At 40.9% G+C, this 26236-nt stretch overlaps 1 protein-coding gene across 5 annotated transcripts in view; it reads left to right on the top strand.

The window, feature by feature from the left end:
• Nucleotides 1–26236, top strand: part of UBOX5 (U-box domain containing 5) — a 58404-nt gene that overhangs the window by 18870 nt on the left and 13298 nt on the right. For all 5 annotated transcript variants that reach the window (XM_033952983.1, XM_033952975.1, XM_033952965.1 and 2 more), the window contains 3 exons: nucleotides 3194–3282; nucleotides 8111–9293; nucleotides 16112–16273. In XM_033952983.1, the coding sequence (XP_033808874.1) occupies nucleotides 3229–3282; nucleotides 8111–9293; nucleotides 16112–16273 (1399 nt within the window). In that variant the 5' untranslated portion in view covers nucleotides 3194–3228. The remainder of the gene's footprint in view (nucleotides 1–3193; nucleotides 3283–8110; nucleotides 9294–16111; nucleotides 16274–26236) is intronic.

Here is a 26236-nt window from a genome sequence, read left to right as displayed (position 1 = left end):
AGGCTATTCTCATTTATGGAACCTTAATGCTACAGTCGCTTCCTGCTATGGTGTGTAAACTAGGCATTGTGGGTAATGTAGTCTCACCCACTGCAGCCACTCTTGATAAATCTGTATAAGCTCTCTTTCTAGTGGTCTTTCTTCTGTAAGACCTCCTTCCTTTCTGTAAGACCTGAATCCTTTGTCTTACTTCTGTGCCCCTTGCTCTCTTTTACTTCCTGTGCTCTGAGGAGTCAGTTAAGGTGTGACCTTTCCTTGCTACCTCTGGCCAATATTACATCCACACTACCAATTTTTTAATACTTCAAACTTTCTCCTCAAAGTGAGCACATTACATTTCATTTTAGACTTTAAAGAACATCCCACTGAAAGTAGGATACGGGTTCTTTTCTACAACATTGGTAGTTTTGTCTGGTTTTATACTTATTTACAATAAAATGATTTTAATCACTTTTAATGATTAGCTGTTCATAGACTATTTAGTATTACTTTTGTGCTTTATAACATGTTGACGTACCAATGTATTTTTTATATACTATACTGTAGATCTCATTTTCATTGGTTTTCTTTTAAAACAACATTCTGACATCTAGTGGCTGTTCTGAGTATGGACTGTTAACATATTCTCCGTGTGTTGCTATAGTAAGCAACCCATTATATTTCTTAGATGTTTATTCTCAGACATAGAAAAAAAGGATAGTTGTATGGTAAGTCTTCTCTTAATTTTTTTTCCCCACCTGGTATAACATTTTTTTCCCTTCCATTTAGTTTAATTTCTTCTCTTGGACATTTTAGTGTATGTATGTATGTATGTTACACTCACATTCTTTTTTCTATTTATGGGTGTTGCACCCTTGATTCAGTTACTTGACAAAGGTGCCATGTCGGGCTTGCTTTTATTAATAGACTGATCAGTATTGCAGTAGTTTATCTTCATTTACTTTGGTCTTCCTGGTGCAGAGTACAGGCAGCTTCTGAAGAAGAACCCATTCCAATTTACCATGAACCTTGGACTAGGGAGAAGATTAACCTTTCAGCACAACTAAGATCTAAGCACAAAGCAAAAAAAAAAAAAAAATAGAATGTCTCGGGAAGGAGAAAGTGAATGTTCTTGAATGGTCTAGTCTGAATCCAATATAAACTCTGGCAGGACTTGAGGACTGCAGTCCACAGATGATCACTATTTCTGCCAAGAGAAATGGGGAAGAGCTGTACCGTCCTTCTGTGCAGAGTTGGCAGATAACTTTGCAACCTTAGAATTACAGGGTTCTAAGTGACAATTTTCAGTATTTTTAACTCTGATGACTTCCGGTTTCTATCTGACATTATCTTTATATTATCATCATGTAGTATTTGGAGAAACTCTGTTCTGGTGTTAAATTAATAAATAAATCCGCACATGTCATTGAACACCAACCTCCACTTCAAATTCCTGAGAATGACTTTTGGTACAGTTAGAACCATGTAATTCTAAGGTCGCGACTTATCTTAACCTTTTATTTGGTATTGTTGCTCAGAAGCAACATGTTTTTCTAAGGCTCGTATGAGAGATCTGCATCTCCAAATGCCTGTTACTTGGCACTGTTGCTCATGTTCAACATCAAGTTACTTAAAGCAGCCAGTTTTATTATCTGCCAATTAAAGAGTTAATGCAGTGTATAGCAAACTTTGTGCCACATGAGATTTCAGGTGTGCCCCGAGATGCCGGGGAGGAGGAGAGGCATCGGTGCCGGCTGACTACCTTCAGGATGTGCTTCTTGTGGCGAGAGACGGCCTGTAGGCAGTCAGCCGCCAGCGTTTATTCTCCTCTCCACGCCTCTTGTCGGCAATCTCCACTGGCAGCTCAGGCTGAAGGGCCTCTGCGCATGCGTGGACATTGACATGATGATGTCACACGTGTGTGACATCATCATGGCAACATCCGGGTGCCCATGAGCTGCAGCCGCCTGTTTGGTGTGCCACGGCTCAACGTTTGCTAGACAATGGGTTAATGACTCATGGGTGTTGCTGTTGAAGGTGATTCCAAGGACTGAAGCTATGAGCGTGAAGACTGGGTTCTTGTTAACAGCATTTTGATTATTTCTAGATGAAAGTGTAGAGTAAATTGTGTAGATCAGGGGTAGGCAATTCTGGTCCTCCAGAGCCACAGGCAGGTCAGGTTTTCAGGATATCAACAATAAATATGCATGAGATGGTTTGCATCTCAAGGAGGCAGTGCATGCAAATCCATCTCATACATATTCATTGTGGATATCCTGAAAACCTGACCTGCCTGTGGCTCTCGGGGATTGGAATTGCCTACTCCTGGTGTAGATCATTGACATGCACTCGTACTTTGAATAGAGAATAACACTGTGACAGAATTCATCATTGTTCCCATCCCCGCGGATAACCGTGGGAAACCATCTCATGTCATTCTTTAGTGTCTATGTCAACCTCAGTCTTTCTACACCTGCATTCTTTAATGCAAGGCTTAAGAGTCAGTGGTTGTGCTCTGATTCTTCCCTGTCTCCTTAAAAGAATGACATGGGGATGGTTTCCAGCAGTTATCCATGGGGACAGGAACAATGATTAATTCTGTCACTGTGCCATGCTCTACTTTGAATTATATTGTTCATGATGGACAGTCTAATGTACAAGGGTGTGTAGATGGCCTTTTCCTGCTGTCAGCATATCTAATAAGAACATAAGAATAGCCTTACTGGGTCAGGCCAATGGTCCATCAAGCCCAGTAGCCCATTCTCATGGTGGCCAATCCAGGTCACTAGTACCTGGCCAAAACCCAAGGAGTAGCAATATTCCATGCTACCGATACAGAGCAAGCAGTGGCTTCCCCCGTGTCTTTCTCAATAACAGACTAGTCCCCAAAAGTGTGCATTGTCCAGTAGTAGATGGATTATTCATAGTCAAAGCAGTAATAAATGTCTTCAAAACAATTGTTCCATTTAATTTGAGTCAATGTTAGGGTTTCATATGCCAGAAGTACTTGATGTGCCCATGAAGTTCCAGTTCTTATGATTCCAGTGTACAGATAATACTTTTTATACAAAGTATGAGTCTGTACTATGATTTTTTTGTTTCTTGTTTCTCAGGACTGGAGTCTTATAGGAGTTACTTATTAGTTGACTTAGGCTAACCAAATTGGCATGCTTTTGTACTTTCAGTACACTTACATTTCGTTTTCTCTTTTAAGGCTAGAAGAATAGATACTTCTTTAGACCAGCAAAAATGGTAGTAAACTTCTGCCTCCCCCAGTTTAAGCCAAGAATTCACTGCAATAAGGTAAAGGCACTTGTTTTTGTCCTTCTTTGCTGTTTTTAACAAGGGTTGCATTTTATCTGTGTTCATATACAGTAAAATATCTGGAAATTTCTCCTAGAACTGCAAAAGTGTAACGGATGCTACCCTATTTCCTCTTTCTCCTTCTACTCACAAGCAAGTTCCTTTTCATTAAAGTATATATTGAGATCTTTAAGCCTCTCCTCGCACTCTATGATGAAGACCACTGCCCATTTTAGTAGCCATCCCCTGGACTGACTCCATCCTCTTTATATCTTTTTTTTTTTTTTTTTTTTTAATTCTTGACCACCACACCTTCAAAGTACTCTAAAGCCCTCTCGATGCTCATAGGCACTGCGGTTTAGTAAAAGGAGGCCATAGTGCAAAATATAGACAATATATATAAATTCTGTCCGTCTGTCTTTCTCTCTCCATGCCCCCTTTCTTATACCACTAGCTGATGACCCGGTGTTGCACGGGTATTTAATTATAGCAATAACACAGTAAATGGATTGAAATAAAGATACTTTATAGTGGTGAATGAAATTATTTTTTTACAGCTTTATAAAAAGTACAATAATCAAATTATAATGTGAAATATTTGACAAAATGAATACAATACAACTAACACAAAACTTGATTATAAACAACAATTTTAGTTTCACCTCCAGGAGCAAGAACATATAAATTCTTGGGTGAACCCACCCTTGATCAAGCAACATAGAGTTGTCCATGGGAAAAACAGGGGGATCTTAAATCCACTCCACAGTATGTAATAGTCTGTCCCTGTGATTTGTTGATTGTGATAGAGAATGCAAGTCTCATTGGAATTTGCAATCTCTTAAACTGAAAAGGAAGATCTGTTGGAATAAGTGGCATCCAAAAGTTTCAGTATTGATTTAAACAACTCAATATGTGGAAACTCAGGTTGAAAAGAAACTCCATGCAGTTTGTTCCCGGTTCAGAATGGAACCTGTGTTCCTAGTTCAGGATATGTGAGTACTCATGTAATGTAATAACATTATGAACTGGGGTGCATGAAGGAAACAGTTACAAACACAGTTAGAACATACAAACTCTATATGTATGGTGTCCGTGGTAGAATAGAAACGATGTCCCTAGTGGTTATAGTGTCATAGAAAGTGTTTTATAGTTGGAATTACAGTGTGAATGGCAGCTTTTTACATTTTTTCCATTGACATGAATGGGTGAAATCTGATTTTCTGTTTGTAGCTCCGCCCACGTGTGCAGGTGGGCAGCGAGACCCCCAGAACATATCACCCCAGGTAGTGAGGGATCTGCATACTAAGTTTTGTTCAAATCGGTCAAGCCGGTTTTGAATTACAGTGAGAATGGCAGGTTTTTACATTTTTTCCATTGACATGAATGGGTGAAATCAGATGTTATGTTTGTAGCTCCGCCCACGTGTGCAGGTGGGCCGCGAGACCCCCAGAACATATCACCCCAGGTAGTGAGGGATCTGCATACCAAGTTTTGTTCAAATCGGTCAAGCCGGTTTTGAATTACAGTGAGAATGGCAGGTTTTTACATTTTTTCCATTGACATGAATGGGTGAAATCAGATGTTATTTTTGTAACTCCGCCCACGTGTTCAGGTGGGCCGCGAGACCCCCAGAACATATCACCCCAGGTAGTGAGGGATCTGCATACCAAGTTACATTCAAATCTGGCAAGTCGTTTTTGATTTACTGTGAGAATGGCAGCTTTTTACATTTTTTCCATTGACATGAATGGGTGAAATGTGAATTTCTGTTTGTAGCTCCGCCCACGTGTGCAGGTGGGCAGCGAAACCCCCAGAACATATCACCCCAGGTAGTGAGGGATCTGCATACTAAGTTTTGTTCAAATCGGTCAAGGCGGTTTTGAATTACTGTGAGAATGGCAGGTTTTTACATTTTTTCCATTGACATGAATGGGTGAAATCTGATTTTCTGTTTGTAGCTCCACCCACGTGTGCAGGTGGGCCGCGAGACCCCCAGAACATATCATCCCAGGTAGTGAGGGATCTGCATACCAAGTTTCGTTCAAATCGGTCAAGCCGTTTTTGCGTGATCGCGGCACATACACACACACATACATACCTCCGATTTTATATATAGAGATTCTGGCATTTACATAGGCATGAAATTAGAAATTCCACTCCCCCAGCCAGCATCGTGTTTACTGTTGGTACTGAAGAAACTTGCTGCTGAACACCAGCATGCCTATCCTCCATATAGCCCCCCCCCCCCCCCCCCCCCCCCCCGATGAACACCAGCTGACACTGGCGTCCTATACAGAATCTGCCCCTGAGTGACTATGTATGCTGGAATTAGTTGTACTACCAGTGCAAAAGTAAAAATATTTGGTTAGATGTTCTTTCAGATTTCAATTGTGGGAAAAGCAAATTTAGGCAGTTGCTGGAAGATTTTATGTACTTCAAAAACATGCCAGTACTGAATGACTCTCAAAACAACCCAATTTTCCTATTGTTTCCCAGGAAATTGCTATGATGTACAGCAAGATTTTTGATAGATTTTTTTCCCCCCAATAAGTTTTAAGTTTTATTACCGTATTTTTTGTTCTATTAGATGCACCCGACCGTAGGACGCACCCCCTGTAGAGAAGTAAACCCCAAAGAAAAAAAATTCTGCCCACCGCCCTGCCCTGTCCCCCCTCTGGTGATCTAGTGGTAGGTCGAGACAGGGTACAAGGCAGGTCTAGTGGTAGGCAGCCCCCTCAGTACCTTTTTTTTAATCCTGATGGTCCAGTTCGCTTTCTGCATTCCTGCATCGCTGGTCGCTGCTGATCTCTTCCCCTTGATCTCTTCCGGTAGCGGCAGAGCGGCACACAAGGCAGGCGTGAACTTTTTGCACGCCTGCCTGGTCCTGTGCCGCTCTCTGAATGGCTGCCGTCAGTTCCGCTCTCTGAATGGCTGCCGTCAGTTCCGCTCTCTGAATGGCTGCCGTCAGTTCCGCTCTCTGAATGGCTGCCGTCAGTTCCGTTCTCTGAATGGCTGCCGTCAGTTCCGTTCTCTGAATGGCTGATGTCAGTTCTTGCGGGACTTGCGAGAACTGACGGCAGCCATTCAGAGAGCGGTGCACAAAAATCTCGTGCCTGCCTTGTGCGCCACTCTGCCACTGCCAGAAGAGATCAAGGAAAGAGATCAGCAGCCATCCAGCGAGGCAGGAGCACGGAAAGCGCGCTGGACTGCCGGGATTTAAAAAAAAAAAGGTACCGGGGTGAGTGGTGGTGGTGTTGTATTTGCTCCATGGGGAAAAAGTGCATCTTATGGAGCGAAAAATATGGTAATTTTTTTACTTTTATGTGATCATAAGAATAGCCTTACTGGGTCAGATCAATGGTTCATCAAACCTAGTAGTCCGTTCTCACAGTGGCCAATCTAGGTCACTAGTACCTGACAAAAAGCCAAAAAGTAGCAACACTCTATACTACCGATCCAGGGCAAACTATGGCTTTCCCATGTCTTTCTCAATAACATACTATGGACTTTCCTCCAGAAAATTGTCCAAACCTTTCTTAAAACCAGCTATGATATCCGCTTTTACCACAACCTCTGAAATTCTGGTCTGTTTTTTATACTCCTAGTGCACATGGAAAGGGACATCAGATCTTGTTGCCTATTCTCTTAATTAAGAACATAAGAGTTGCCATACTGGGACAGACTGAAGGTCAATCGAGTCTAGTATCCTATTTCTAGCAGTGGCCAATCCAGGTCACAATTATCTAGGACGATAAAAAAAATAAAACAGATTTTATACTGCTTAGCCTAAAAAAAAAAAAGTGGATATTCCCAAATTTTTGTAGACTGGCTCACCAGTATTGCCCAAATTTCTAATCTCAGCTTGAGTGAACCAGAAAATATTTGTGTAAGTTCAGAAACAAATTTTTAAGATTAGTAATGCTAAACTTTGATATTGGTTTCCTTCAGTTCCACGTTGTTAGTAAAAGTAATGAATTATTATTCTAATGCAAACTTTTTTTGCATATACTACTCGTAGATTGTGTAATATCAGTTAGTTTACAAAACTGACATACTAGAAGAAATGTTTTGCTTTGTTTTGGACAAATCTGCTTTTGATACAGTGGATTACAAGGTGGTGTATTCTTGGTTTTTCTCATTTTTCAGATCAGACAATGCAGATGAAAGATCTTGTGGGCATATCTGATGTTTATCACTTTATGAGATACCATAGGTTTCCGACCTTCTGTATTAACTGTTTTACTTTGTATTTGAGACTATTGTGCCCTTCAGAAACTATGCTACTGATACCCAATCTTTTTCCCTGTGGATAACCAGTTTAATTATGGATTGAGGCAATTGCATTGGTGTTTGATCAGGTATTATGTTAGTGTTAAGATCTTTGCACTGGTTTCTGATAATTTTTCCACATTTGCTTTAATTTATTAATTATCATCTCTCAAGCAATTCTTGGGCTCTCTCCATTTTATTCAACACAAGCAAATTATGCTATCACAAGGGAAGCTGTGTTTTCTGCTATTGTTCCTTTTTTATGGAACCTGTTGCCAAAATGGATGTGCCATCTGATAAGATGTTTCTTAAAATCAAGAGAACTCTTAAAACATGTATTTCTTCAAGTTTTTCATGACTAAAGGATCCTAGTTCTGTGGCTGATTTTGGGGGTAGGGCTGATTGAAAGATACAGAGGAGTTTTCTCAATGTTTTGTGTGCCTTATGTATGTATTGCAAATATTTAACTGGGTACAGTAAAATAAATGTCTGTTCATTACTTGTAGAAATTCAGTGTAAAGTTTCACGTGTGTGTGTGTTTTTTTTTTTACCTTTGTAGATTAGTGGAGATGGTTATGAAGTTGAAAATCTCATTTCTGAAGACCTTACAAGAAGAAATCGAGGCTTTCGAAGTGAATATTTCATTAAGCCACCAGTTCATATCACACTCACTTTTCCCTTTAATATAGACATATGCAGGATTAATATAGACACCTCAGTGGGAGGGCCCCAGCACTCAACTGGTCTTGAAATCTACACATCTACCTCATTAAACAGAGCCTCCTGGAATAGCATAGAGTCCCCCGTTGCTCCTGTTGCCTGCCAGAATTTTTCTGACAAAGATATCTTCACATTGGTGGGTAAAGTCCTGCTGAAAAGCCAAAGCAGAGTGACATTCAATCACAGAGGCTTCAAGCCAAGGCCTCCATTTCACCAGACAGACTCTTTTCTCCTATATCCTGACAGTATAACCCAGGATCTATGGGTTAAAGGTCCCTCCTCACTAAGCAATGTGACACACTTAAAACTTGTTATCTTTCATGTGACTGGAGGAGCTTTTCCATGTATTAAAAAATTAGAGGTATGGGGCCAGCCAGCAAAATCCTGTTCACAGGAAGTAATAGACAGTCTGCTTCAAGTCATCTGTAAGAGCAAAAGCCCAAGTTCTGGCTTACAAAATCCTGTTTTACCAACAGATGCCTACATGGCAAACAGTAGTGCAGACAACCGTCAACAAAACCTCCAGGAACAGATGGACATTGTTTTGGAGGTACCTGAAGAATTTTTGGACCCAATCACTTTGGAGATCATGACTTTCCCTATGCTTCTGCCCTCTGGCAAAGTTATTGATCAGAGTACTTTGGAAAAATGTAATCAGAGTGAAGCTGCATGGGGTAGGATGCCCAGTGATCCGTTTACAGGAGTGACCTACAGCCAACACTCTCATCCTCTGCCTCACCCACCTTTAAAGGCAAGGATAGACTCCTTCCTTTTGCAGCATACCATACCAGGCACCAATATTCTAGGGAGGGCTCAGGCTGGACCTGTCCGCACATCTACCATTGCAGTGTCTTCCTTGAAAAGGAAAATAGATTATATAGAGCCAACTTCGAACGACAAGAATGTAGAACCTTTCTGTTTTTCTGCTAGAAACTGTGTGGTCACATCAGCCGCAGAAGCATGTGCAAAGCGAATGAAATTTATCGCTGAAGTAGATTTTGCACAGATGGATTGCTCAGCAGGTACAATAGACATCAAGCCTGATTTGTGTTTTTATAAGTCTATAATACTTTTTGAAAAGATGGTAGGTTAGTAGTTTGGTGTGTAGAAATGTTAATTTCTGTTGCACTGAATTTCTGAAAATACCGAGTTGAGTATGCTCAAATCCTTTCCATTTCTATTCTTTCTTTACCCTTTTTTTAATATGACATTTTTATACCGCTTCAGTCATTTACCAAGTTCAAGGTGGTTTTACGATGGTGAGTATAAAACATGCAAAACATTAGTTTTACCAACTAGACGCAGCCAGTTACCAAATAGAAAACACATTACAACAAAACCCTAAAACTTCATTTATCCTTTTTGTCTTTGGTCATAATCGGATCAGGACCTTAAACAAGTGGCTGTATATTGAGGACTGCGAGATATTTTCTAACAAGTCTTTAATGTAATAGTTTTGCACTTTTTCTTAGAATGTCTTGGAACCAGATCACATTCAGGTTAAAGAGAGATTAATTTCCATATAACAGACATTATAGGTAATCTGGTGATCAGGATTTGGCTCTCTTGTTCCATTTTGTAGTTTTACTGCAGAGCTGGCTCCCAGCCATTGCAGTTATCTGTTGGTGATATTTTTGTCCTTGAAACCTTAAAACTAGAAGAAAATAATGAAGCCCCTTACTATGGACGTCGTCATGAGTTCGTGTGTAGCTTTTTACTTTTGAGACATATGAGGAATAGCACAATTGATAAAGATATCGACCCTAGCAGCTCTCCATCTTTGCATCTTTCATAAATGATTCGTGATTTATTTAAATATTAAAAAGAATAATCTGTCACTGGTTTGCATTCACTTACCTCATATTTAGTTGGTAGGAAGAACCTGGGAATTTGCTTAAAGATACCCATTAGGAAACTTGCATAATGTAAAAATCTTTGCAGGAGAATCTGATTTTTGTGGTAAGAATGGCAGCTGTAAAAGTTGTGTGTTTTTTTGTTGTTGTTGTTTTTTTTTACCATAGCAGATGACAGCACAGAAAAAAAAAAGTCAGCTGACGCAGGGGCTGATGTAACAAAGTTCCAGGCTTTGTACACAGCTTAGCTCGGCTTTTATGCACAATTTTATGCATTGCTGTGGGTGCCCTACGTTAAAATGAGTTTTGCGCATGAGCTAAATTGGCACAAAAACTCACGTTGTCATCAGTACACAACTCATTGAAATTTCATGTTAATGGAAGTGTTAGTAGTTCAACACAGATGCAGAGAATTGCGCAGAAGGCTGAGCACATGGTTTTCTAGTACAGTGGTGCCTCACACAACGAACTTAATCCGTTCCAGGAGCAAGTTTGTTATGTGAAACGTTCGTTGTGTGAAACGCGTTTTCCCATAAGAATACATGTAAAAGAAAATAATTCGTTCTGCAGCCCTACATTTCCCTCCCTCCACCTCACCTTATATGCAGAGTTTGCCAGCTTTCTTTTTCACCCAGCCGCACGCTTTCAAAAAGCTGTGAACGCGCAGCTGCTGAAGTTGATCAATGTTCTCTTCTCCTGCAACTTCCGGTTTCCAGTTGTGTCAGAGGAGAAGATTGAACAACAGAGCATGCGCGCATGTGCTGCTCTTTGAAAGTGTGTGGCTGGCCGAAAAAGAAAGCCGGAAAACTCGGCATCTAAGGTAAGGTGGAGGGAGATGATGGAACACTGCATTCAGACAGGAGGGTGCTGCTGTTCCCGGCTTCGGCGAGAGTAGTTCCGCCCCCCCACCCCCCCGGGCCCCTCGGGCGACTTCGTTGTGTGAAACGAAGTTCGTTATAGGGAGCAAGACAAAAAGTTTGTTATGCGCAGCGTTCGCTGTGCGAGGCGTCCGTTATGCGAGGCACCACTGTACATGGAAGGTCTAAGGAGGAGTAAAAGGTTAGCTGATTGTTTTGCTGTCAGGTTAGTGAGGATTTTATACTGTTTCCCCTCTTTACTTGAAGTTTTGCAACCTTTTTTTTCTGGCTTCATTGAAGAGGATGAGTCCAAAAAATAGGGGGGAGAAGCTGAAGGGAAGGAACAGAGAGTAAAATGTGAGACTTTTGACAAATGAAGCACTTTGAATTCCTTGTGCATACATCGGCACATGAACTGGAATACTATTCTGTTCAAAAGTGTATGTATCTGTACATGTGCTGATGTATATTCATGTATCAAGTCCCAATATAATGATTTTGTGTTTTAGATATAGCTGCTATGTATTTAGCATTCTCTCCTATTTTTGTACACAGTTTATTTGCATTCTTTTTTGTTACTCCATTGGGTACACTTTTTTTTTAAAATCCATGTGGTAGGGAATCCTGCACAACATGTTGGTGCAGAGCTGTAATGCACGGCTTTCTGCTTTGGCTCCTAAGTTGTCTTAGATATTCCTAGGCACAATGTCAAGGGTACATCTTGGCTATCAGCCACAGAGTTGGATCACCTGCAAGCTCTTTCCTTATCAAAAGTGCACTGTTCTTTCTAAGCTGAGCAGGAGGAATTCAACTGCATTGCTGCTCAAGGGGGATGGTGCTTCCATATTGTACTTTCAGTTGCTAGAGACAGGCCTGTCCACTATTGGATATGTGATTGTGAAACAGCGCCCCCAACTGGCAAGACTGTAGTTGGTCTGCTGCTCAGCTTAGAGCAGTGGTCTCAAACTCAAACCCTTTGCGGGGCCACATTTTGGATTTGTAGGTACTTGGAGGGCCGCAGAAAAAATAGTTAATGCCTTATTAAAGAAATGACAATTTTGCATGAGGTAAAACTCTTTATAGTTTATAAAACTTTTCTTTAACAGTTAAAAGGAAAGATATATAAACTATAAAGAGTTTTACCTCATGCAAAATTGTCATTTCTTTAATAAGACATTAACTATTTTTTCTGCGGCCCTCCAAGAACTCTATTTTTTTCTGCAGCACTCATATTTAAAGTTCAATATCTTTTCTTTCTCAAAACTAGCACATTTCAATCACTAAATTGAAAATAAAATCATTTTCCTACCTTTGTTTGGTAATTTCATCAGTCTCTGGTTGCACTTTATTCTTCTGACTGTGCATCCAATACTTCTTCCCTTCTTTCAGCCTCCTGTATGCTTCCTCTCCTCCAGACCTCATTCCCTCCCCTAACTTTTTCTTTCTTTCTCTGTCTGTCTTTCTCTGATTCCGTGCCCCATTTTTTGCTTTGTTTCTGGTTCCCTGTCCCCCCTCCTTCTTTCTTCCTTCCTCCGTGCCCCATTTTTTTGCTTTTTTTTCTGGCTCCCTGTTCCCACCCCACCTTCTTTCTTTCTTTCTTCCTTCCTTCCTTCCTTCCTGCCCTCCCCCATGCCACCGCCGCCGCGGAATAGGCTGCTGCTGCTGCCGCTATCGGGAACAGGCCATCTCCCTGCTTCTCTTCTGCACGGGGCCGACCAACTCTCGCTGCTCGATGTCAATTCTAACGTTGGAAAGGACGTTCCCGGCAGCCAGGCAGCGATTGGCTAGCCAGAACGTCCTCTCGACGTCAGAATTGACGTCGGGCCGCCAGAGTTGGTCGGCCCTGCAGGGAAGAGAACAGTGGACCCCCCCTCCTTGGTACGCCACTGGAGCAGCAGCGTGTCTGGCCGGCTCGTTCGTTCAAAGCCGCGGGTGGCGGCTCCTTGCTAGATCCGCGCCTGCGTCTGAAGCCTCTCTGATGTTGTGACATCAGAGAGGCTTCCGATGCAGGAGTGGATAGCGCAAGGAGCCGCCAACCCGCAGCTTTGAGCGAACGAGCCGGCTGCTGCTCCAAAAGGAAGAGAATGATGGCCTCCAGACCGCGGGCTGCAAATAAAACCTGGAGAGCCACATGCGGCCCGCAGGCTGTGTGTTTGAGACCGCTGACTTAGAGGAAACAGTGCAGCTTCCTCCTTGGTGGTACTCTCTTTTTAGTAGATATACAGGATCTCCTCCCACATTCAAACTTCCACATGACAGATCTCAGTAATTACAATAATTATCCACAAGTGATGCAAAAAAGGATGAAGAATAAAAGTAAAATTCTGTGGTGCATTTCCATTTGGTCTGTTGATATTTTTCTATGCATACTATGAGCTTTTCTATTCTTTACTTGGTAAAAAGTCAGTGGTCAAGATCGATGGCGTTATATTATTAGGGACCCAGCCTTGATAAAGCGTTTCATTGCGAAACATGTCACAAGAAGTCCCTTAAACGACCACACAATAAAAGCTAAGTCATTTTGACTAAATATTTCTTTAAACGTTAGCACTTTTTTAACAATAGTTAACTTATATGCAGTTTATATATAAAATATTTAAAGCTATTATGAATTATAATATATTGATCCAGGGAAGATTTTGCACATCAAGCTTAATGGTTATGATAAAGTTTGAACATGGAGTGGTGCATCTGAAGATCAGTTAAGCATTTCTTGAAGCCTGGTTCTGAATCGAATTTGGCTTGGTGGATACTATGAGCTTTTGTCACTTTCCTAGTTGTTTTAATTGGTAAGCTCACCAATCTTACCATTTTAATGGATATTTTTATTCTTCATCCTTTTTGCATCACTTGTTGAAACCTTTCTTCACTTTCATTCATCTTAGATTTCTCTTCGCTCATATCCATCATTCACATTACATACCATCCATGTTCAATCACATTCACTTACTGTGTTCATTTCTGTATAATTACGCAGACACATATTTCCATAGGACCCCAGAAGAAGGTTATTCATAACCGAGACACGGATCGTGTCAGGTCAGCTCTACTACTTTCTGCTGTGTATCATATGGATTGATTTTATATTAACTGCACCGCTTTTATTTTTGAAGAACATTTGTAATTAAAAACTTTTTAAATCAAGAACATCGTTTCCACAGGGGTTTTTTTGTTGTTGTTTTTGGCTTTTTCCTTTTTCCTGTGGAAGTATTTGGTGATTTTTGTTGTGTTAAGAGTGCATAGATCACATGTCTGAGTAACAGCTGCTTTAGTATTGCCAGCTAGTTAAGAGCATTGGAGTGTTGGGGTTTGGCATACAGATGTTGAAATTAAACAAGGAGAAAACAAACTTCTCTGGCTAGGCTTTGTGTATAATTAGCAGTCATTTGAGTTAGAGCTCATATTGAATTTTCATGTCAAAGCTGCCTTAAAGGTTTTAGGTATCCTATTAGATCTGTTGTTGACAATAGAATTTAAGTCACTTCCCTTTTTGGAGGCTACAACAAAGGTGGTTATTTTCTGGTTGATCAATTGTCCATCGTATGTTCTTTCCATATTTGACTACAGTAATCCTCTTTAGGTTTCTTGAAAAAAAAAATGACTTGGTAAAAAACACTGCAGAATACTGTACTCTATTATACCAAGTGAGTATATTTGATTCTGCTATCCCTCTTTTGTGTAGTTTTCATTGGCTACCCATAGAAACTTTAGCTTTATTTCAGTTGGGATGCTTGTTTGTTTCTTTGCTTTTTAAAAAAATATTTTAGGGCATGGCCCCTTATGTGTCCAACAATTTTATTTTTGCCTACTGATTGCTCTTCTTGAGCAAAAAATTGGTTAAAACTATTTTTTTTTTTTTAAATAAATCTTTATTCATTTTAAAGCCAAAAATAAGTGCAACATATTATACAGTCATTTTATACTTTAACAGCACTTAAATTCAATCAAATTATATCCTATGACAAATACATATAGCACCCCCCCCCCCACTACATATCCAACAATTTGCACTCAAATTAAAAATATATCTTCCCACCCACCCTGGACATGTATTATCAAAGGGCAACATCAACAATCACTCCTTACAGAATTTTGTCAATGGCTCCCAAATATCCATAAACTTCCTATAATGTCCCTGTTGTATGGCCATCATACACTCCATTTTAAAAGTGTGACAGAGATTCCCACCAAAAAGTATAATTTAACCGATCCCAGTTTTTCCAGTTCCTCAAAATAAGCTGTGTTATTCCGAGTAGATATTTGGCTTTTAACCCTCATTAACATACCAAATAGGATGGTATCTTACGTCAATGCCACTGAATTTTCCAATATTTTGTTCACTTGATCCCAGATGGATCTCCAAAATTTAAGTATCAAGGTACAATAGAGGATTCAAAGTCCCAATTTCGAGATGACAGTGCCAGTATCTATTAGACTTGGAACTATCTAACTTCTGTAACCAAACAGGGGTCCAAAATGCTTTATGCAACAAGAAAAACCACATTTGTCTCATAGATGCAGACACCGTATATCTCATCCTCCAAGTCCAGATTCGTGGCCATTGCTGTGTTTTCTTTTGGTGCTCTTTTTCTATTCTTATTCTTTATCACATCTGTAAAATTTGATCAGATGTGCACATTTTATTATTGCAAAGTTAGTTGTTAAAGAAATCAAAAATGTCTGTAGATGCCAGACATTCTGGATACTTGGAATTCAATCTTAAATAAATGTAAATTGGACGTAAATGATTTCATTTACAAAGTCATATAAAAGAGAACATGGCAAGATCAAAGTAGAACTTGATCAAAATTATAGGTCCTTTTGAAGGAGGAATTTGCAAATAATGATATGTTCCTTGTAGGTATTGTAAAAACACTTTTTTTTTAAGGAGATGAAGATAAAATTTGAGTTTAGATGAGATGAGGTTCATTATAAGAACAGGCCCATTTATCTCTGAGGTAGGTTGAGATAGTAGGAAGAGATAAGGAAAAAGGTAGGAGTCATAAAAGGATCAGAAGTTCATAGTAAGGTCCTTCACCTCAAGTAGGCCTCACAATTTGACCTGTTCTTCATCCACATCGTTCAGTTTTTCCTGTTGTAAACTATATTTGCGTTGCTGTTTTTGTGCAGGTCCAGTCTCCCATGAACAAAGACTGTCTGAAAGTTTGGATATAGCCTTGAATTCTGCACTTGGCTGTAGACCATCATTTACAACGAAACTGGTGAAAGGAGAGCAACAGCTCCGTAAGGGATGTGATAGCAACAGCTCTTGGAGTTCAAGCACTGTATTCGGTAAGAGTGCGAGGGCACAGCTTCTTCCTTTAAAGCAGGAGTGTCAAAGTCCCTCCTCGATGGCCGCAATCCAGTCGGGTTTTCAGGATTTCCCCAATGAATATGCATGAGATCTATTAGCATACAATGAAAGCAGTGCATGCAAATAGATCTCATGCATATTCATTGGGGAAATCCTGAAAACCCGACTGGATTGCGGCCCTCGAGGAGGGACTTTGACACCCCTGCTTTAAAGGCTAGAGGTAGCATAGAATGGTTTGACTTCCCTTATTATGTAGATAAGCAAAACCTGCAAGGCATCTGTTCTGTTAATCTTCATCTGAAAAATACCCGCAAATCTTTGTCAGACAGAATTCTGCTACTTTGAGTGGAAAGCTTCAAGTATGTGTGTTTATTGATAAACATAGAAATACAGAATATTTATTTATTGGGATTTATTAACTGCCATTTGCAGTGATGCAAAAAGAGATCACCCAAAGCTGTTTTAAATACACTGAGTAGTAATCAGGTAGTATTTTTCCTATCTATCCAAACCTTGGGGTGCTGGGCAGCAGTTCTAACCACTAGGACACTGTACCCAGACTGCTGCTGGTTCAACACCATTTTCCAAGATGTTTCTAAAGAGCAGATAAATAAATTGACTCTAACATTCTAGTCTATTCCTGTATCCACAGTGACTGCCCTCAAAGCTAAATAAAAATCTGCTGATGGCCATATGTGGGTCCCCAGTTGATTTTTGGCTTTCTTTTACTTCTTTGCAACACCATTATTTATGCTTATTCCTGACATTCTCTTGAATCCCCTCACTGTTTTTGCTTCCACAATCTATATATACTATGAGGCCATCCCATGAATATATGCTATCCTCTCCATAATGATTTTTTTTTTAACTAATTTCAAAATACAGTCAAACCTCGGTTTACAAGTAATGCAGTTTGCGAGTGTTCTAATGAGATTCTTGGAGAGAGCAGGAGCCAGAAGGCCTTGAGCATGCACAGATGCTCAAGGCCCAGCCCAGCAGAGATTGGCAGCAAAAGGCAGGCTCTTCCAGCACCGGCACATCCTGTGGGTTGGTGCTGCATGCCAATGCCAGATCGCGGTTAGGGTTTGGGAGGGTGGCCCTTGTCAGTTCTCTGGGGGGTGGAGGGCAATTCTGGTTCTCGAGGGGTAGGATGGAAGCGAACAGCGCCGGTGGCCTCGGGGGAGGAGGAATGTGGAACCAATCAAGCGAGTTTCCCTTACTTCCTATGGGGAAACTCGCTTTGATATATGAGCAATTTGGTTTACGAGCATGCTTCTGGAACGAATTATGCTCGCAAACCAAGGTTCCACTGTATGTAATAAGCCAAACTATATTTGTACTGAAAATAGTGAACATCACAGAAAATGCCTAAAACAAAAAACCAAACCAATATAAAATACTCTAAACAAAAATATAAAGATAAAATACTATGCCTTCAGATATCACCCCTGTCAAGTTTACCCTAATCTTGGGAGGAAGGGGGGAATCCATCCATATGTGAAAGAAGATATTCTCACATTAAATACAAATGAGAAGAACTGCAGTGTGAGTTTAATACTACACAACAGAAGACATTCAGAATTACAGAACCACCCCCTGTATAGTAAATAAATTAAAATTCAGCTGAAGTTAGCTCTTCAGAATGTATTGGCAGAAGATAAGAACTTATGGAAGCAAACAACTGAGCTGGAATCCCCAAGAAGACAGACTGTGCATGAAGTACAACCTTGCAGAAATAGAAACAAGTGCATTTCCTACTTTGCTGTGAAAAATACACATATACGTATCATCAAAGATGAAAAGAGCAATAAAAATAGCAAATAATTTTTATGGAAGAAAAATAAAAAGCAAGAGGAAAAGGAAACCTCTATGGTTCAGCACACAAGTGAAGGAATAGAGGCAAAACAGGTGACATTTATGAAGTACAGAAGAATATAGAAAGAAGAACATAGAAAAGAATGCTGCATAAAACTCAAAAGTGAAGAGAAATATGTCTGGCAAAAAGTACAGGCGAATAAAAAATGGCTAGAGACATAGGGCCCCTTTTACAAAACTGTGGTAGCGATTCCCAGCCTGGCAAATGCGATGCAGCCTAAAGGAATTGAATGGGCTGCATCATTTTGTGCTTTGTGAAAGGGTGTCCATATAGAGGAGACAAAGGGCTAGATTCACTAAGCAAACCAATCGTGTACCGATCAGTTTGCAAGCCTTTTGCAACACGAGTTCCTTTTGACCTGATTCACTAACCTGTGTACCGATCCGTGCATGCAAAGCAGGAAGGACGCGATTCACTACACTTTTTCCTGATACACTGGCTGGCTGAACAAAAAACAAGCTACTGGTGAGGACCAGTTGCTTGTGTAAAAAACTGCTCTCTGCCCCATCAAAAGCACCCTGCTCTCTGCCCTCTGCTGCCTGTCCTTCCCAGAACAGCACCGGAGGCCAGCCCATACCCTGCTCTTGCCACCCCGACTCTCCTGCTCTCTGTCCCCCTTCCCTGCAGTGTGAGCCCGTGGTTTTAGCCTGCAGGTTTAAAGCGAGGCAGCACTGCGGAGAAGGACAGCAGAGAGCAGGAGAGTCAATAATTATGCTTGCTTTTAAAAAAGTTAGCTGTGGCTCTTTGCAGCAGGGACTCACCAAGGCTAGATGTGGATCTTCACACGGCAGGGACTTGCCGGGGCAGTGAACTTGAGCACTGCTAGAGTCTGCACTTTTGTCGAGTGTTGAATCGGCAAAGGGGAAGAGGCTGCTGCCGCCGGGGATCGCCCTTCCCTGGGAGAGCAGGAGAGTCGGGGCCAGTAAAACAAAAACAAAAAAAACAGCAAAAATGGACAGCAAACACATGTGCAGACCATCTACAGGAAAAGTAGATGGTCTGCACATGCATCAGGATTGCTACACAGTGATCTGTGTAGTCGGATGGGGGCATGCCTCCGATCGCCCCCATTTGCATAGAGATGTTTGATGAATCGGTCGGCCTGCCTCTGATCTGAAGGTTAGTGAATCTAGCCCTAAGACTTTTTTTTTCCAGGTATATTGGAGAAAGGAGGAAGGCTAGAAATAGTGAGATTGGAAGTGGCTGAGAACCAGTAGGTAGAGATTGTGGTGGGCCAACTTAAAGCTTTATATAATAGATCTTTGGATATGAGGGTAGGAAAAGTAATGGAGGCACTGCTGAAAGAAGGGGTAATAAAATTCCTGGAATCTAATGGCTTACAAGATCCAAGGCAACATAGCTTTACTAAAGAAAAATCATGTCGAACAAGTCTGATTTTTCTGACTAGGTGACCAGAGAACTGGATTGAGGGCACATGCTTGAGTCGCTAACATGGTTCCTCATATGGGACTTCTGAATAGGTTGAAGTTAGAACCAAAAGTGGTGAACTGGATTAGAAACTGGTTGACTGACAAGACGGTAGTAAATGAAATTCACTTCGAGGAAAGAAAGGTGAGTAGTGGAGTGCCCCAAAGATTGGTATTGCGGCCAATTATATTCAGTATATTTGTGAATGATATTGCTGAAGCGTTTAGAAGGGAAAATGTGCCTTCTTTGCAGAGGATATGAATATTTTAAACAGAGTAGACACCCTGGAGTGAAAAGACAACATGAGAAGTGATTTAAAAAAAAAAAAATTAGAAGAACAATCTAATGTTTGGCAATTAAAATTTATTGCGGAGAAGTGCAGAATGATACACATAGGTTGCAAGAACCCAAAAGTGTTATATTTGCTAGTGGGTGAGAAGCTGATAAGCACAACCTGGGATAGTTTTGCAGAACCTTAAAGCAACAAATCAATGTGACAAGTCAGTGACCATATATATAAGAGATGCTAGGCTGCATAGAGAAAGGTATATTCAGTAGAAGAAAAGAGGTGTTAATGCCTCTGTACAACTTGTTGGTGAGACCTCATTTGCAGTATTGTGTTCAGTATTGGAAGCTGTATCTTGTTAAGGACATCAAAAGACGAGGTGGCTCAGGAAGTCATCAAAAAATATATATTTGAAGCTTGTGCCAAAAGACATGAGAGGAGCCTTGAAGACCTCAATATGTATACCCTAGAGCAGGGGTGTCCAATGTCGGTCCTCGAGGGCCGCAATCCAGTCGGGTTTTCAGGATTTCCCCAATGAATATGCATGAGATCTATGTGCATGCACTGCTTTCAATGCATATTCATTGGGGAAATCCTGAAAACCCGACTGGATTGCGGCCCTCGAGGACCGACATTGGACACCCCTGCCCTAGAGGAAAGAAGTGATGGGGTATATGATAAAGATGTTTAAATAATTAAAGGTAATAATGTGCAAACTAATCTTTTTCAAATACAGGGACGTGGTAGAACTGGAGGTCATGAGTTGAGGTTGCAGAGTAGGGGGAGATCTAGGAGCAATGTCAGGAAATACTTTTTCACAGATAGTAATGGATGCCTGGAATGCCCTTTCACGGGAGGCTAAGAAAAAAATGGTGATGGAATTCAAGAATGTATAGGATAAACACAGAAGATCATTTTTATAGAAAAATGGAATTCAATTAAAGCAAAATCTAAATGACCTCTTAGCTGGAGTGAGCTTTGACAGTAACTTCAGAAGTTAGGAAGTAAGACTAATACTGGCAGACTTCTATGGTCTGGGTCCTGTAGATGGCAAAAGCAGATCAAGACTGGAGTGGGCTTTGATGGTTAATCCAGTCAGACTTCTGCAGACTGTGCCACAAAATTGACAGGAAGGGTGGGGGGGGGGGGAGAGAGATTAAGTATGCCAGTTTTTAATTATGAAGAAGTGGAACCTGAACAGAGTGCCAGATTTCATTTCCAGCCACCTTGTTAGACAGACTAGACAGACGTTATCTTTCGACATTTACTATGTTACTATGCATATTTCCCACAACCAATTAAAAACTCAAGGATAACTCCCTACAAAAACCTGAGTGGGAAGAACACTGTATAATACTGGGGAAACAGGAGAAGCAGCAGCTATGTTATATTTTGTCTCTTAGAAAAATGTGACCTGATATTTTTAATCTTTGAGTTCCAAAGAAAACAGCAATATAGATCAGCACCAAAAACCTGTGAATTGTCCTTGTTATCCTCTCTGTACCCTGCAATATTATGACTCTCTTATTTTTTCCCATTTTTAAAATTTTAATTACCTCTTATATTACTTCTGCAACATGTGCTGTAAAATCTGAATTTGATTATCTTCCCTGCCTCTCTGCTTTTTTAGATATCCTTTTGTTTCTCTCTGAGATCCTTTGAACCTTTTGAATGATATTACTTAGCCGTTCTTTTTCTTTCAAATTGACAGAACTTTAGAAGAGCTTGCCACTTCTATTAAGGAATTTAAGCCTTTTTTATAATTTCGGAAAGCCCTGAAGACAATTTTGTTTGCTAAATATTTTTAAAATCTATCACATTAACCTTTCCTTAAATTTGATTATTCTCTCTTTTCTTTTGTTCATTTATATATTAATTTCTTATTGTTAACCGAGTCGAGCTCCTATTGGGGATGACCCGGTCTACTAATCTAAGTTTTAATAATAATAACTTTATTTTTGTATACCGCAATACCATAATAGTTCAGAGCGGTTAACAGAGTAAGAGACTGTACATAGACAGCGATGTTACAACAAGACAGTCAGCTTAACTTAGCAAGTCGGGAGTAGTCAGGATATTCGGAGGCATATCGGAGATACAAGGCAGGGAGGGAGTCAGAGAAATTTATCAAAGAGATAGGTTTTGATTGATTTCCTGAAAGTTTGGTAGGAGGGTGAGTTAGAAATGAGAGTGGTTAGACATTTATTCCATTTGCCTTCTTGGAATGCCAGAGATCTATCAAGGAATCTCTTGTAGACACAGCCCTTTAGGGATGGGAAAGCAAACAGGTGGGCATTACGTGTGTGGATGGGGCCTGAACGTTCGAAGTGATCCGACAGGTAGATTGGAGACGAGCCTGTTAAGGTTTTGAAGCAGAGGCAAACAAATTTGAAGATGATCCTTGCCTCCATTGGCAGTTTTTTTGTAATAAGGGCTTACATGATCTGATTTTTTGAGATTGTAAATGAGGCGAACGGCAGCGTTCTGAACGATTCTTAGGCGTTTGATGTATGTTTTTATTTTTTTAAAAGGATCCCAGGTATATAATATTGCAGTAATCTAGGATGCTTAAGATTAGTGATTGGACCAGCAGTCGGAAGGAGAGGAAGTCGAAATAGTGTTTGATGGTGCGAAGTTTCCAGAGGGTACCAAAACATTTTTTAACCTATGCATTAGTATGGACTTCGAAAGTCAGGCATCGGTCCAGGATGACTCCAAGGATTTTGATAGTGGGGTTAATTGGGTAGTCTAACCCGTTTAATTTCAAGGAGGTATTTGTTAGCTTGTTGGTGGGACTAGCCAGGAAAATTTTGGTTTTTTTCTGGATTCAGTTTTAATTTGAATAATGTGGTCCATTGTTCTATCTTGGTGAGGACGGAAGAGGTGAATTGTTCAGTCTCTTGGGTAAAAGGGGTTATAGGAATGATAATAGTGATGTCATCTGCGTATATATACGATTTCAGTTTTAGGTCAGATAGCATAGTAACATAGTAGATGACGGTAGATAAAGACCCGAATGGTCCATCCAGTCTGCCCAACCTGATTCAATTAAAAAAATTTTTTTTTTTTTTTTTTTTAATTTAATTTAATTTTTTTTAATTTTTCTTCTTAGCTATTTCTGGGCAAGAATCCAAAGCTTTACCCGGTACTGTGTTTGGGTTACAACTGCCAAAATATCTGTTAAGACTTACTCCAGCCCATCTACACCCTCCCAGCCATTGAAGCCCTCTCCTGCCCATCCTTCACCAAACGGCCATACACAGACACAGACCGTGCAAGTCTGTCCAGTAACTGGCCTAGTTCAATATTTAATATTATTTTCTGATTCTAAATCTTCTGTGTTCATCCCACGCTTCTTTGAAATCAGTCACAGTTTTACTCTCCACCACCTCTCTCGGGAGCGCATTCCAGGCATCCACTACCCTCTCCGTAAAGTAGAATTTCCTAACATTGCCCCTGAATCTACCACCCCTCAACCTCAAATTATGTCCTCTGGTTTTACCATTTTCCTTTCTCTGGAAAAGATTTTATTCTACGTTAATACCCTTCAAGTATTTGAACGTCTGAATCATATCTCCTCTGTCTCTCCTTTCCTCTAGGGCAGGGGTGTCCAATGTCGGTCCTCGAGGGCCGCAATCCAGTCGGGTTTTCAGGATTTCCCCAATGAATATGCATTGAAAGCAGTGCATGCACATAGATCTCATGCATATTCATTGGGGAAATCCTGAAAACCCGACTGGATTGCGGCCCTCGAGGATCGACATTGGACACCCCTGCTCTAGGGTATACATATTCAGGGCTTCCAGTCTCTCCTCATACGTCTTCTGGCGCAAACCTCCTATCATTTTCGTCGCCCTCCTCTGGACCGCCTCAAGTCTTCTTACGTCTTTCGCCAGATACGGTCTCCAAAACTGAACACAATACTCCAAGTGGGGCCTCACCAATGACCTGTACAGGGGCATCAACACTTTCTTCCTTCTACTGACTACGCCTCTCTTTATACAGCCCAGCATCCTTCTGGCAGCAGCCACTGCCTTGTCACACTGTTTTTTCGCCTTTAGATCTTCGGACACTATCACCCCAAGGTCCCTCTCCCTGTCCGTGCATATCAGCTTCTCTCCTCCCAGCATATACGGTTCCTTCCTATTATTAATCCCCAAATGCATTACTCTGCATTTCTTTGCATTGAATTTTAGTTGCCAGGCATTAGACCATTCCTCTAACTTTTGCAGATCCTTTTTCATATTTTCCACTCCCTCTTCGGTGTCTACTCTGTTACAAATCTTGGTATCATCTGCAAAAAGGCACACTTTTCCTTCTAACCCTTCAGCAATGTCACTCACAAACATATTGAACAGGATTGGCCCCAGCACCGAACCCTGAGGGACTCCACTAGTCACCTTTCTTTCCTTCGAGCGACTTCCATTAACCACCACCCTCTGGCGTCTGTCCGACAGCCAGTTTCTGACCCAGTTCACCACTTTGGGTCCTAACTTCAGCCCTTCAAGTTTGTTCAACAGCCTCCTATGAGGAACTGTATCAAAGGCTTTGCTGAAATCCAAGTAAATTACATCTAGCATATGTCCTCGATCCAGCTCTCTGGTCACCCAATCAAAAAATTCAATCAGGTTCGTTTGGCACGATTTACCTTTTGTAAAGCCATGTTGCCTCAGATCCTGTAACCCATTAGATTCAAGGAAGTACACTATCCTTTCTTTCAGTAACACTTCCATTATTTTTCCAACAACTGAAGTGAGGCTCACCGGCCTGTAGTTTCCTGCTTCATCCCTGTGACCACTTTTATGAATAGGGACCACATCCGCTCTCCTCCAATCCCCAGGAATCACTCCCGTCTCCAGAGATTTGTTGAACAAGTCTTTAATAGGACTCGCCAGAACCTCTCTGAGCTCCCTTAGTATCCTGGGATGGATCCCGTCTGGTCCCATCGCTTTGTCCACCTTCAGTTTTTCAAGTTGCTCATAAACACCCTCCTCCGTGAACGGCGCAGAATCTACTCCATTTGCTCGTGTAACTTTGCCAGACAATCTCGGTCCTTCTCCAGGATTTTCTTCTGTGAACACAGAACAGAAGTATTTGTTTAGCACATTTGCTTTCTCCTCATCACTCTTCACATATTTGTTCCCAGCATCTTTTAGCCTAGCAATTCCATTTTTTATCTTCCTCCTTTCACTAATATATCTGAAAAAATTTTTATCTCCCTTTTTTACATTTTTAGCCATTTCTTCTTCCACCTGTGCCTTCGCCAAACATATCTCTCTCTTGGCTTCTTTCAGTTTCACCCTTTAGTCCTTTCTGCTCTCCTCTTCTTGGTTTTTTTTATATTTCATGAACACCAACTCTTTCGCCTTTATTTTCTCAGCCACTAGGTTGGAGAACCATATCGGCTTCCTTTTTCTCTTGGTTTTTATTGATTTTCTTCACATAAAGGTCCGTAGCCATTTTTATCGCTCCTTTCAGCTTAGACCACTGTCTTTCCACTTCTCTTATGTCCTCCCATCCTAACAGCTCTTTCTTCAGGTACTTTCCCATTGCATTAAAGTCCGTACGTTTGAAATCTAGGACTTTAAGTATCGTGCGGCCGCTCTCCACTTTAGCCGTTATATCAAACCAAACCGTTTGATGATCGCTACTACCCAGGTGAGCACCCACTCAAACATTAGAGATACTCTCTCCATTTGTGAGGACCAGATCCAATATCGCTTTTTCCCTTGTGGGTTCCGTCACCATTTGTCTGAGCAGAGCCTCTTGAAAGGCATCCACAATCTCCCTACTTCTTTCCGATTCCGCAGACGGAACATTCCAGTCCGCATCCGGCAGGTTGAAATCTCCCAACAGCAGAACCTCCTCTTTCCTTCCAAACTTTTGGATATCCACAATCAGATCCTTATCAATTTGCTGCGATTGAGTCGGAGATCTGTAGACTACACCCACATAGATAGAAGTTCCATCTTCTCTTTTCAGAGCAATCCATATCGCTTCTTCCTCTCCCCAGGTCCCTTGCATTTCGGTCGCTTGGATATTGATCTTTACATAGAGAGCTACTCCGCCATCTTTATGACCATCTTTGTCCTTCCTAAAAAGATTATATCCCGGTATGTTTGCATCCCATCCATGTGATTCACTGAACCATGTCTCTGTGATAGCAACAATATCTAGATCTGCCTCTAATATCAGGGCTTGCAGATCATGAACTTTGTTGCTTAGACTGCGAGCATTTGTGGTCATCGCTTTCCAGCTATTTTTCAGCGATAATCTCCTTTTTCGTATGGATTTTTGTGTCGTTTCACTTTCCGTTGCAATACTAAGAAATGAGTTGCTGATACTGCTTAT

This window comes from Geotrypetes seraphini, chromosome 1 (assembly GCF_902459505.1).
Source record: "Geotrypetes seraphini chromosome 1, aGeoSer1.1, whole genome shotgun sequence".
Lineage (NCBI taxonomy): Eukaryota > Metazoa > Chordata > Amphibia > Gymnophiona > Dermophiidae > Geotrypetes > Geotrypetes seraphini.
The sequence above is the reverse complement of the archived record's forward strand: the minus strand, read 5'-3'. Positions and strand labels throughout refer to the sequence as shown.